The sequence below is a fragment of the Crassostrea angulata genome, chromosome 1, assembly GCF_025612915.1.
Source record: "Crassostrea angulata isolate pt1a10 chromosome 1, ASM2561291v2, whole genome shotgun sequence".
Lineage (NCBI taxonomy): Eukaryota > Metazoa > Mollusca > Bivalvia > Ostreida > Ostreidae > Magallana > Magallana angulata.
This window is the reverse complement of record NC_069111.1, coordinates 38,429,557-38,444,043: the sequence shown is the minus strand read 5'-3', so window position 1 is coordinate 38,444,043 and position 14,487 is coordinate 38,429,557. Positions and strand designations below refer to the sequence as shown.

General features: G+C 32.8%; 1 protein-coding gene across 1 annotated transcript; it reads left to right on the top strand.

Annotated features, from left to right (window-relative positions):
* Positions 1–12: 12 nt before the first annotated feature.
* LOC128164853 (ecdysone-induced protein 78C-like) lies at positions 13–13,948 on the top strand. The gene is made up of 8 exons (XM_052828885.1): positions 13–616; positions 4,809–4,933; positions 5,372–5,513; positions 5,902–6,110; positions 7,724–7,868; positions 9,834–9,997; positions 11,288–11,393; positions 11,635–13,948. Exons 1-8 carry the CDS (start codon positions 346–348, stop codon positions 11,895–11,897), a joined length of 1,425 nt encoding a protein of 474 aa, XP_052684845.1. The 5' UTR covers positions 13–345; the 3' UTR covers positions 11,898–13,948.
* Positions 13,949–14,487: the final 539 nt, after the last annotated feature.

Genomic DNA, 14,487 nt, shown 5'->3' with positions numbered 1-14,487 from the left:
TTCTGGGTACAATAGATGAAGTTGACGCCATGTTGAAAAATAATTTGCATACTTTTTGTTTTGAGGTGGAATAGCGAATAGTTAATGACATTTAGAAGCTACTATCTGAACAGATCAATGTGCTATAACAGATACGAGTAATGGAATTGCTTTGAAAACCAACGCATCGTTTTAATGGCGTGTGTCAGGTTGATCACAACTTTACGTTGAACAAAAAAAAATCAGCTGATCCCAGCACAAAAAACGAAGTTCAAAGAAGTTTGTGTCCAATGCTACATGAATGTGCATTAACTGTTGTTAAAAATAGATGACAAGACGCTCTCTGGCTCTCGGTCGTCAGGTGTCATGGACGCGAGAGAAGGGGAGCAAACTTCTGGCGGGGTGTCGGAAGAGTCTGGCCCCCTGTCCATCGACGACTTGCCGGCGTTTTACAGCCCCGCCGAGTTGGAGCAACTGGCGGGGCAGATCTCTCAGTCGCTGGAGCATGACCACCCCAAGGGACAAGGAGGATTCGCGATTCCAGGGTTCCAGGAAGTTTCCTCGTCTCGACATGTGACAGCAGATGCAAGGGCATCTGTGGCCCCCAGTTCTTCCCTACAAAAGTCATCAAATAAAGGTACGTCTGCACGCAACCATCAATAGTAGCATTATAAATGATATAATTAATCACAGTATACATGGTATCTATACATGGTATAGAATGGTATGTTTTAAGAGTCCTTCACATCGTTGGGAAAGCCCAATGAAATTTATCCTTTAAAGATATGGAATTCTATCATGTAATTTGACTTGAAAATGAAAAATAAACTTTTGAAAATTCTATGGCTATTAAATCATAAAAAACTGAATTCCATATTGTATTGGAACTGCACTACAAAGATTATTAGACACCCGTCTTTGTTTATTGATGTTCCTCAGTGCCCAGCTTTCAGTAAAAGTCACAGGCTGTCTTGGACTCTTAAGAAAATGAAATTATTGTGACAGATTTTTTAGGAATTTGCTGATTTATCAAACCTGGTCATGAAATTATTTATATAAAAATATGTTTAAAGTTTAAATTAGCTTTAAAATAAATTGATAGCAGGGTTGTCTTTAAGACCTGGGGCGTGGATATTCCCCCACCTATAATGACGTAATTACCTAGCTATTGTTGCATATCAAACACAATCCACATGTAGCTATAAGCTAGACCCCAGACCCCCTTCTACTTTTTTATTTCTTCCTTCTACTTTAATTTTAAAAAACAATCCTTTACATGTTCATGTTGTCAGGGTCTAAAAAGAAGTAGAAATCTGGAATGCTAATGTTTTCTTAAAAGATAAAGATTTGCTATTGTATAAGTAAGTAGTATTCTAATGCCCATGTATGTATGTAAACAAAATACAGAAGCTTATATTAAGACATTTATTTCTTAGACTGTGAGAAGAAAGAATAGGTATGCAATAAAAAAAAAAATACTTTTGACATAACATTTTAATGCATCTAGGTGCAATTAGCATACACTTTTTCACAGTTAGTCATTTTAAAAATATTTAGAACCAATTTAAAAGAATATTTGTATAGAGTCATGGAAAGTTGGGATCTTAAAATAGCAACAAATATGAACACATCAGACATTGTTTATGCAATTCTGAATTTTATTTTCCTGATTTATGAGCTATTGAAATGAAAGTGAACTTGGTAATGATTAAATTCCTAGGTCCAAAATACTGTATCACAGAGTTCAGTGATTGAAATTACAATTTGGATTATTGTTAATTAATGAAATGTATACTATGTAATTTTGAAGAAGTTATATCCTGTGTTGTGATATCAATCGCTGATACAGAGATGCTATTTTGATCTTTGATTTGCGTCCATGTTAATTGAAAAGTCACAGTCATTTTAATATATTTACACTCACATTGTTCTTTTATTAATATATCTTTCTATGTTATGTCACTATATTTTGATATCTTGTCCTCAATATTTGGCGGGATATGAGACACTGATTAAATATATATTTGAAGTACCTATTTTATTTGTTGAAACATTTACTTCCTTTTTGCTGTTTTAAGATTTATTCTGTAGACTGCAAATAAACTTCCACAGTGAAAATCTATTTGGCTGGGTAATTTTTTTTTATTTTTAACACTGTATCTATGTCATTGCACTAACGAGCCCCCTAAATCAATACTTACTGCTAGTGCATTGACCTATTCAATTTTTGCCCCCAATCGTGAAGGGCTTTTGTGGGTATGTTTTGTTTTCTGTCTGAATGGGTGATTTTTATCTATTGATCATACTTTTGTTAGTTCAGAGTGATGCAGGAATTTCAGAACGTAATGGTAACATTATGGAACAAGAGATTAAGATGAAGACTGTGATGATTAATGAAGGCCATTAAGACATTTATTTATGAGGATTTTTTAAAGATGGTTCACTGAACCTTGTGCACTGACTAAATTTAAAATAGCTTATAAAGTTACACTACATGTCTGTTTGGTTTGTAAATCGTGTGTGTCGTGTGGTAGCACTCAGAGATAAGGTGTCCCTAAATGTTTACCTTTCTTTTCATTTTATTCATTGTTCTTGTAAAAATCCCAGACAGGCAGAGAAGTGAGAGTCAAATTTCATGGCCAAATTTCTATTGATGTCCTGAGAGTATCTGTAAATCTTGTGTATGAACCAGGTTGAACCAAGTTTGCTTGATGTTCTCAAGATGAAATGTTCAGATGCAATATATGCCTGGTAATTTTAATGATGGATAATTTAGAGATGCACTTTATCATTCCTTGTAAGTGGAATTTTGCACCAGATCCATGTGCATTATTTGCAGTGCATAAACTGCACTTTTAGCATTTGTTGAGGTTGATGTTCAAAGCCCATCAAATCTAATATTGTTTCACTAAAGTGCACAGACAAAATGTCAGAAATCTGCAGATGGGTGCATCACAAATAATATGTTGAACCTTAGTCGATATCCAAGGATTCAAGAGAGTTCAATAGGCTTCATTTATTAGAGAGAGAAAGACAGGAGAGAGAGCGAGAGAGAGAGAGAGAGAGAGAGCATTCAAATAGGACAGTAACCTTAAACTGTTATTGAGAGTCGTGTAAAAGGTTATTGAACTTTTAGTATTTTTTTTGTAAAGACACCTTCTACCAGTAATTTAAGGTAAAGTGATATCACCATCTGTCAGTTATAATGGTTTTCCTTAGTCAGGAGGGTTTTGTTTTCATCAGTGTTCTCCTCTGGCTCTGTAAAGAAGTTTGTTGAGTTAATATTTTGTAATATGTTTCTGTTTGCACCTCTGTATTTTGTTGACTTCTCACTTGTTGAAGGGGAAAATCATGAAAATCTTTAAAAGCAATAGTTGTCAGGACTAATAAAAATTCTCTTTAATTTAATTTTTTTTTTTTCAATTCATGCAGTGTAAGACATTAGAGCCATTCATGTATAAGATGTAGTGTAATTAAGTCAGGATGAATCATGATATTCATTGAGTCTTTTCCAGATACACATATATATATATACCAGGTACACGTGATTATCAATTGTTAATCTAATTAAGGGTTGGTGCAAGACCCCAATCACAATTCATAAAAGGTACCTTTGTTCTTCAACTGAACATGCAGAGTTCATAAATTTATATATACATTCAGTGTATATTTCCCCTTATGTTTGCAATGGAAATCTGCGACGTTCAATTTTCTATGAATACACTTTGATAATTTATGCGCCATGTGCACAAATATAAATGTCATCACGTGTTTTGAGTATATTTATTTTTGTAAGATTAAATGAAATATTAAATCTTACATAACCAATTTGATATGTACTTTTGAAAAAAAAATCATTAAATTATGTCTACTTCTTTATAAAAAAGATTTTTTCTCTGTATTTAGTTATGGAAGCAAACTAAATAAGATTTTACACTGTTAATATGGCTGTTCCATGTATGTTTCATATCCCTGACTGATATTTAATATAATTATGGCTTTAGGGCGACAATACACATATATTTCATGAAAATAGACATCAGTAAGAAATATAAGCATTGAATGCTTATTTTTGGATGTCGTCAGTCCTGTAACACACCATTGAAGCAGTGAAGAAGCATTCAATACATAAAAAATAAGCATTCAATGCTTAAATGAATTTCCCTGTTGTCATTATCAGTGTCTTGCAGAAAGCCTTCATTTATTTAACTGAAATTGCTAGTGTGAAGATGTTCTGATATATTGCAAAACAGAATTAGAATATAATGAGTTTTGATTTAGAATAAATAACTTTCATATTACATCAGTAAAGCACAGTTGGTAAAAGGACACAATTAGTTTCTATTTCTATAAAGGCTAATCATCATATTTATGCTCCCCTTTCGAGAAATTGAAGTTGATGAATATGCTAATTTTCATGCAAATCATACAATTTTATTTTGCTTTCTGGATTTTAATAACCATGTCAAACAATATACATGTACAGAGAATGATTCAGACCTTGATTCATTTAAAAGCTCTTGATCAGCAGCAGGTGTTTTCCAGAAACACATCTTTGCTAGACAAGTGTTTCTGGTCCACTCTGTTTGTGAGGAGAGTGTGGATCAGAAACCCTTGACTTGGGACGATCCAGAAACAAGGCAGACATCTGCTTGAAAAGTCATTCTTTATTTAGTATATTCAAAGCCAAATGGTTTATTTTCATAAAAATTATGATATTTGAGATACAGCTTACACCTTTCTGCACTGCATTGATTGATTTTGCATGGTAGCATGATTTATACTCAAATACCTCTGATTATGTAACTATGATTTTTTTATTATAACAGAGGAATCTGGCAACATCCAAGCTGCTGCAGACTCAAACAGCCAGAAACAGTTTGTCCCCTGCAAGGTGTGCGGAGACAGGGCCTCTGGATTTCATTATGGGGTCACTTCCTGTGAGGGCTGTAAGGTAACTGGGTCATTTTTTTTTTTCAGAAACACTGAAAAATAAACATTTAAGATTTACTTATATTTAAAAAAAAAAAAAGAACTATTATGCATTCCTCACTGTATGGTGTAATGAATTCTCCATTGATACCATTATTTACATCCAATTCTCTGGATTTGAGTAGGGTGTAGTCTTTGATGGATCAGGATTTACATAAAAGCAACAGCTGTTCTCTTCCTTGCTGTCTATTTATAAAGCAATGACACAAAACAGAACATGTGAATTAAAAGTGTATTATTTTCTCAATAGGCACTCCTGCTTGGACATGCAGAGCGTAAACTGTAGAGAAAAAACAGATATATTCTGTAAATGTTTAGATGATAAAAAGCATTAGTGGGTGGGGGTGTGTTTGATCCCTCTTGGGATAAAAAAATTAAATTACTGACATCTTTTTTTCAGGGATTTTTTCGTCGTAGTATTCAGAAGCAGATTGAATACAGATGTTTGCGGGACGGAAAGTGTATGGTAATACGACTCAGTCGCAACAGATGCCAGTACTGCCGATTTAAAAAATGTCTTGCTGTGGGAATGTCAAGAGACTGTAAGTATCAGCTGGACTACTCCCCCATCAATCAATGAATCTAAATTACTACTTACATAGTTGTCCAAGACTACTGGTACCTGATTTACTATCAAATGTAAGTCCTTTAAGATCAGTTGACTTGTCTTCGGCAGTTGATTAATGTTTCAGACTGTCCTGGGAATTGTACATTGTTTTTTAGGGGGATTGGGGGGGGGGGGGGGGTTGAAGAGATTTAAAAAGTTCAACATTGCAATATAAGAGTTTCTCAGTAGACTTTAGATATAGGCAATTTCTGAATCAACATTTCATTTTCTTGTTTGAAAAAAAATCCACCAATAGCTGTACAGTTACTTTAGAACGTGTAGTCAGTAATCCTTTTTATGCACGTTTCTATGTTGTGTTTTAGCTGTCCGGTACGGTCGTGTTCCCAAGAGGTCCAAGAGTCAGGACGACAGCTGCGTGAGTTCCACGGATTCCAACATGGACCAGTCAGCGCTGGAGAACAAACAGCTGGCTATTTATGACATCATTCTCAACATTTCACAGGCGCATCACACTAACTGTCTAGTCACTGAAGACAGGATCAAAAACCTGACCAGAAAACCATCTTCTCTGGTAAATGGTTCATAAAGCTTTTCCATGAAAATGTGGAAATAAATTCTACGACTTGCTTTCTAAAAACTATCATATTTATGCAGCCACATATCCAGAAATTTTATGGGGATGGGGACTTTATTATGTGAGTAATCCCTCCCTATAGATCCTTGTTGCATAGCATTTACATAATAGTTTCTTTAAATTGTCATAAATATATTGTATGGTAAGTACATGTTCTTGAAACCTGAGATTGTAAAATTTCCTTTATGTACTTAGCACCATATACACTTAGCACCAATCTTAAGTGCTAGCTTTGTGCATTAAAGAATTGTACTTGATGACCTTAAAGTTTTTCCTCTTTATGCAATAATTATGACAATTTCATTTAACAGCAAGTACAAGTATTTGAAAATATATCTGTCGTATACCAAATGTGATATTTTATTTCCTTGAATTTATACATATACCACTCTATACTGCTCCAACAATTTTCTTCCCATTACAAGTTTCAACTTATGTTGTAATAATTGTTAAGTTTGAAAGCCAGTTAATAATCTAGTGGTTCATAATTTTTCAATGAAACTAAAGCAAATGAAGAAAATTGGATTGGTCATTAATTTAAATGACTACATTCAAGGCAAAGTATACATCAAACCAGGGGCTGACAAATCCGATTGCCCGACGCCCGGGGCAAGTGATTTTTCCGATCGGGCAAGTAAAAATTCGGTAGGGACTTGCCCGTGGGCAAGTGACTTTTCTAAACTTTCGCATATGTACTGGAAATAAAAATACTGTATTTAACCGAATATAATACACACTTTTTTCCTAGAAAACTCTTTACGATCTAAGGGTGCTTAAATTATACATCACAATAGAATTTTATTGATCATAATCTGTTAATAGATAAATACTTATAAAATGGCAATTTAGCATCAATCTGAGCTGTTTATGTGTGCCTTCATAATCGTAATAATCATAATCTTAGCCTAGAACTTTTTAAAATTAAAATATTAGACCTAAATTTTTATAAATGATTAGTCTAAATTAAACAACTCACTGAAGATTTATTTCATCTTTATTTTTAACACCTCTTTGGCCGTGAACACGTGTTCGTGCTTGTCACCTATTATCTCGGACATTCACCTAAGGTAAAAGAAATTATAAAGACACCCAAAACTGTTAATAATTTTTTTTTTACCTTTACAACAAATCCAACTAAATATCAATACGTAATGTGTTGATTTTTTAACACATTCTTGAGAAAACCAAGAGGAAGAGATGTTGAATCAAAACTATATATTATGAAGAGTATTAAAAGTGGAAAAAATTAAAGTAAAAACATCGTACGGAATGTGTATTGTTTTTTTTTTTTAATCACAATAAAGAATTTGGTCGGGCTAGTGGATATTGAGGTAGGGCAAGTAAATTTTGCTAAGCCACTTGCCAGAGGGCAAGTGCTTAAAAAATGTATTTGTCAGCCCCTGCAAACATATCATGTTTAGGTTATATCTGTATTTATTTACTATAGAGGGGTCAGAAATAAAAGCCATTTAGTTGTTCTCAATGGTTTTGCATGTTTTTATAGTAACCGTATTTAGTGCTAAGCAATAGTACATGTATTTCTTTTTTAGATGCAACAGATTTCCATTCCTTCAACCCCGGTTCAATTTTCGGATGAGGAGCTTGAGGCTCAGAAGCTCTCCATGTGGCATTGTTTGGCCAGCTTCATCACCCCTGCAATCAACAGTGTGGTCGAGTTTGCAAAACGAGTCACAGGTGAGAATGAAAGATCATAGAAGTAACCAGGATCGAAAGAACAATAATAGGTTGTGCGAATGAATATTTAATGTTTTGTAAGGATTTTAGAAAGGGGGAGCATTGAGGGTTGGAAGGGATAGCTACTAGTAGTTTTCTCAGAAAGAAAAATCTTAATTGATATGCAGATCATAAATGAATCTTTTATAAATGATACATTTTTTCTGTCATAAATTGAATAAGATTGAAATTTTCTGTTAGTGAAGTGAATTAGAAAAACAAGCTCAAAATAAGATAAGGTTTTCCATTCCATATGTCACGTCTAATGAGACACTCAGGTAAACTCTTGTAATCTGTCTTCAGATGTCCTCTTTGCCAATCATCTGTCATTTGTAAACTTTGAGAACATTATTAATTTCTTATCAGAAACATATGAGTCAGTCTTGTAGCATATAAAGGGAGGGGAAATTGTGACTTTAATCTCTCAGCAGGATTAGATTTGGGGTAAAAACTGGAGAAAATTTTTATCTCTCCTTTTTTCCATCCACTTATTCCAGCAGGCAAACTGAGAGCAGGGTTGTGATGGGTAAAGTGGTCTCTAAAATTCATGATCCCTTGGGTTAGAGATTATGATTTTGGGGTTAGGTTCTGCACACCCCCCCCCCCCCCCCCCCCCCCCCCAGAAAATTTTACGTTCACTAACTCCTTGTATTTTTATGAGTCAGACCCAAGCATATGGAATCAAAGGAAATATCTACTTCAACTTAGAGGTAGTAGCATAAATGAAAAACAAAATAATGGTAAAAATTCATAAATCTGTTTTTCTTCATTTTGCATATGGTAGTAATACAGTGTATATTGATTAATGACTGCTTAGGCTGTTGGATGTCTTGATTTGTTGAACTGTGTTTATATAAGTAAACAATTCCTTAAAATGACTGAACCCAGATAAATTGTAGTTCACATTACTAGTTGAGGACAAATTTTCATTAATTAAAGAAAAAGATTCTTGTCATTGGACAGTTTGGTGGATCATATCCTCAAATTCATTAACCTATATTGTGGATAAATTAAGTTTGCTACTTAAGTAATGTTTAAGCTGATTTGAAGCTAAAAATGATGTATCTGTCCCATAAATAACTAGAAATGGGGAGGAGGATCATTTGTTAAACTCCTGTCTCTGTCAACAGGTCAAAGACCAGTGTCAATGTCAATGACCTCCATATATCTAGGAGACAATGAGACAGGAATCTGAGAAAACCGTGTTATGCTGATTTGTAGTATTGTGTTGTACTGGGACTAATTACTAATTGAATTAGGTTTTTAAACCATTAAAAGGTTCAACGACACCTATTACATTCTTTGGTTTCACTCTTTAAGAATTCCAAATTGTGTGGGGGGGGGGGGGGGGTATTGAATTAAAGATCTATACTACTGAATGTATCTGAAGTAAAAATTCTGGAGGGGAAGGGGGGGTTTTAAAATAAACATTTTTTAAATATATTTATAACGTTTCTATTTAATCATTAAAACAGGTTTATATATTAGTCATTTTTTGAAATGAGGACCTTGAACTAACATGATAGCCAGTAATGCATTTTAAAAATTTTCACATTTGACAAGCAAAGTACATGTATAATAACTCAGTATAATAGTCCACCTGTTTCTCAAGAACAGTGAAGTGTAGATGGCATTATGTGATAGCATATTTCTAATGGGGCTGTACTGAAGGTTTTACAAAATAAGGTGAAATGGAGTGATTGATTACATAGCCAAGACTCACCCTTTAAAGGATGGATATATGTATGAGAATAGGAAGTAATATACAGTGTGTTATGGCAAATTTCATTTTTTGTATGTACATGTTTTTCATTAACATGGAAAATTACTGTACCTTCATACATGTACTAATGAACTCCTCCAAAACAAATGGTACTGACTACCAGGTACATGTATTTATACATATGTATTTGATATGTTGAGCAGGGTTTCCTGAGCTGAACCAAGACGATCAACTGATTTTGATCAAGTGTGGTTTCTTCGAAGTTTGGCTGATGAGGATGGCGCGGATGTTTAACAAAGCAGAGGGCTGTTTAACTTTCGAAGATGGAAGCATTATACAAAAGGAGGAATTAGGGGTTGTTTTCTCAGTAAGTTTAAGGCCTCAAGAGAACTGCTGATGTCTAATTTTTTTAGAAAATCTGCCCTCCATTTGGTGTCTTTTTGTGCTCCTATGGTAGAAGGTTGAGGGCAGATTGACTTTTGGTCTGTCATGCCATCTACTAGTATCTCTTTTTCTGCATGCCTACAATATAAACTTAATCATACAAAATTTAAACAGGATTAGTGTATGTACAGGTCAAGATCAGTAATAATTTTTAAAAATCACATATTTCTCTTTTACAGGGAGTCATGATTTTGGTCAAATTTTATTTTTCTATAATTTTTGTATTTTACAATGTACACTGTAAGCCAACTTATATTTGTGGTCGAGAAATTTTTGTGAGGACATCGTCATCACGAATATTTCTTGCCACAAACCTTTCGTTGTCATATGGTTGTTTTAACAATATACGAGTCTGGATAAGGGTTGGTCGCAAATATTAGTCGTCTCGAACCAGTCTATCGGAAGTAAATCGCGAAATAAAGTCATCGCGAATAAAAGCTGGTTTACAGTATCTAATCAACCAAAATTTGAGTGTCATTCGTAGAGTTTCAAGCAAGATACAGAGCTCACTATTCTTTCATGTTTTTGTTTACATTGGTTCAATATACTTTTAAAAAACCTTTTTCAAGCTGATTTTTGTCTCTGCTAATTCATTTTGAACATAGATATACAATTTTTAGCATTTGTCACATTCATTTTTGGTCTAAACCTGGAAATGTAAAAAAAAACATGACCTGAGTTTTGAATACGGTACATAACAAAAAATGGTGAGCTTTGTATCTCACCTATTACTCAAATGTCGACTGACATTCATATTTTGGTTGACAAAAAAAATGCCTTACTGAAACATTGTTAAAATTAAAAACAGAAAAATGAATTTCACTAAAAATTGGACCATGCGCCTTTAATTAAACATGTTAAATGCAGCATTTTTGTTGGCAACAGCACTTTGTTATTGGTTCATTTTCCTTGTTTTCTTTTTTTTTGAAAAGAACATTGACAACATGTTTATGGCAGGTATATGCTTTAGTCATTATAAAACCATTGGGATAATCACCTTTAGCAGTACTGTGTACCATATTTGTTATTTTATGAACGTACAGTGAATGTTCCCTTCTCAACTTTTAGTCTTTTCTTGGTTGGGTTGAAAGAGTGAATTTACAACAATTATTATTCACTTATTAAACATTATTTTAAACCTAAATTAGAATGAAGTTCTTAGAAAACTGCTTATTTATACTTATTGATATTTTGTTTTCTTTTCTCATTTCAGCCTGATTTTGTAAGCTGTATGTTTGACCTTGCTCAGAGTTTGAACCAGCTTAATTTAAATGATACAGAAATAGGTCTCTTTTGTGCCATAGTTTTAGCTACACCAGGTTTGTATTCAGTTTTTACCTTTCTGAAAAATGACTAAGTAATGGTAACAATTTCTTATAAAATTAGACAGTATGAAGGGAAGTAATTGTGAATTAAATTTTACAGATTTTTTTTTAATGAATTTTTGGAATTAGCAAAGTTCAAAGAAATTTTGATTTCAAAAAAAGAAAGATAGGGATTTATTGATTATGAAATTTTTAAAATACCAATCTGTTTTGATTATTAATTTTTCTTTACAAGATCGCAAGGGGTTGGAGAATCCCAAAGCAGTAGAAACCATCCAGGACCGTTTGATAGAAGCCTTAAAGCTGCAGATCCTTCGCAATCACTCCACAGAGGAGAACTTATTTGGAACTACGATTGTGAAACTTCCACAGCTAAGGACTCTGGGAGTACAACATGACGAGATTCTGGAGTGGTACCGAGCTCAGTGGAACCGAGTGAGGTTACCTCCCTTGTTTTCAGAAATTTATGACATAAGCAAACATGAAGAAGACATGTAATACCATGTTCAACTTTCTCGGGGAGATTTTCATCATTTTCTGTTTATGTTTTTAAAAATCAATTTTGTGTTGTATTTTTTTTTTACCGGAAGACTTGGCCTCTGTTTAGCAATTGATTATTAAGTTTTGCCCAATATTCATGACTTTTATTATGTACTGAAAAACGTTCTACACTACTTTTAGATTGTTTGGTTTTTTTAAACAATGTAAAAATACTGTTGCTCATTGCTTGCATCCCTTTGTAAGAAAAAAGAATTTCAGATTGCTTTACACCAGTAAGTTGGTCAGTAAAACTTTGAAACTTTAAACTTAAAAAACCATGACATGTATATATAAACCCTCATAAATGTCTGGGTCAAATTTGGCAGGGTTTCTTAGTAACATGTTCATTAAGATATATACATTTTATGTATATATCATTGGGGTTTATTTTAATTCTTTATATTTTGCATGATTGCAAATAACAAATTTATTTTAGTGCTTGATGCAAATTTATCAAAACCACATAGACGGCTAGCTAGTTCTTTTATTTAAGCCTTGCTATTGTTTTACAATAAGATACCATACATAAATTTACATGTATTTTAAAGTTTTTAATTCACATATATTTCTAATTTGCCTTGATTTGATTTAATATATTGGTGATAAACTTCAAATATATGAAAAATTAGTGGACAAAAATAATTGTCATGATGGTTTTTTTAGCTGTTTTTTTTTTTCTTGCCTCTTTGATATCTTCCATAATGTCCTCAATGCATGTTAAATTTACTTAACAGTATTTTTTGTTTAGTTTTTTTTGTGAAATTAGTGTGTGTTACTGTTCATTCAGATTTTATTTTGAACCAACAGTACATGGCCAGTTTTTTACTTGACTGTCTTTGTCATATTAAATGTGTCATTATGCATATTATCCATATGCTTTTATTCCATATTTTCTTGTATACAATGTGGAGTTTGTATTGATATGTTATTGTTTAGGCAAAAAGTGTCTCTTGCAAATCACGGATCAAATTGTTTTATTTTTAAGCAATTAAACATTCACAGATTCAGAGCTTAGTTCAGCTATTATGAAGGTGCTTTAAGGGAATATTTTTGAACTTTCAAAGATCAATATTCTTTAGATACCAAGGTTTTCATATCATTAGAAATCAACTAATTTTCATTTTTTATGCTCAAGTAGATTTTATCCAGGTTTCTACATAGTTTGTTATCAGTGAAATGGAAACTGCCGGTGTTTGCAAATCTCTTGGATTTTTTGTTTCCAATTCAACTAAAACAGTGATAGCTTTTTACTGAACTTAAAGATACTTTTAAGAATTGATTTTCATGATTAGATCAACTGATGTTTTTTTTAATGATTTAACCATTAGAAATTGCAATGTTAAAATTTTAAAGTTAATACAAATATTGAAAACAAAAGTTTCTTTCTAGCAAGACATTTTTTGTGACATAGTTCAAATACTAATTTTTTTGCCATGAAGTGGACTGAGTTTATAGAACTTTTAGATCCGTTATGTGCAAAAAAAAAACCAACCTTAAACAATAGATGGATCTGTATGTAGATGTTACAATGATACCGATTGGTTGTAAAGCACAATTAAGTAGACACATTGAAATTGTTTCTATTTTTGATTGATGCCAAATCAGGAAGTGAGGGACTGACAACCTTTAACTGTGCCATATATTGTATAGTATAGAGAGAAATCACTTGTTTTATTTTATAAAAAAAAACTACATGTCTGTGTAGCCCATTTTATTTTTAAAGAATTTTATACGTTATAGTCTATGTCATTAGTCTTCTGTTATTATTTTGTGCTGTTTAGAGTGCTTGAATTACATACATGGCGTTTATTTGTTAGCTCAATATCTTCATGGCTGTGTTTATTTGATAGTGAGCTTTTTAATATTGTAGGCAACACTCTGAATAGAATTCTGGAGTGATACATCAGCTATTTTATATCTGTAGTGCTTTCAATCCTCTTTTTTCACTTATTTTTTTTTTCCTTTTCATGTACGGTGTACATTTTTTTTTGGGGGGGGGGGGGGGGGGGGGGGGGGGGGCGGCGGCGCTGTTATATAAAAGATTTTTTTGTAAACTTCTTAAGGGATATACATACACTAGTAATTCATTTAAAATTTTAGAAATATTTTTTATTTCCTGAAATTGATATACAGCATATTTTTTATGCTCTATTTAGGTATGTTTTTGAAGAAACTTAGAACAGTGTCATTCTGTTTGAGTTGTATGTTTTTAGCAAGGACACCTACATGTACTTGCTGTAGTCATAAAAATCAAGTTTTTCTAGTCTTTTAAATAATACATGTGTAATTGCAAATATTGCCAAAAAAAAAAACAAAAAGAAACCAGAGAGCAATATTTCATCAAGCTAGCCATTGACTGTGAGGTTCTTCAGGTCTAAATCAAGGCCTGGCTAATATTAATATTTGAAAAAATTAGTTTGAAAACTTAGGTATTGAAGATATTTACATGTACATGTAGGAATAAAATAGTGCTTTATTCTTAGGCCATTTTCATGTTTATGATGTCTCTTTCTGTTTCTCAGACGTTTGTTGTATCATTAAGTAGTGC

Excerpts from the sequence above, each read along its gene's own strand:
- LOC128164853 (XM_052828885.1), top strand. The coding sequence starts at position 346 with ATGGACGCGAGAGAAGGGGAGCAAACTTCTGGCGGGGTGTCGGAAGAG. Across the intron at positions 7,869-9,833 it reads GTTTGCAAAACGAGTCACAG|GGTTTCCTGAGCTGAACCAA; the intron begins GTGAGAATGAAA and ends TATGTTGAGCAG. Across the intron at positions 11,394-11,634 it reads CATAGTTTTAGCTACACCAG|ATCGCAAGGGGTTGGAGAAT; the intron begins GTTTGTATTCAG and ends TTTCTTTACAAG.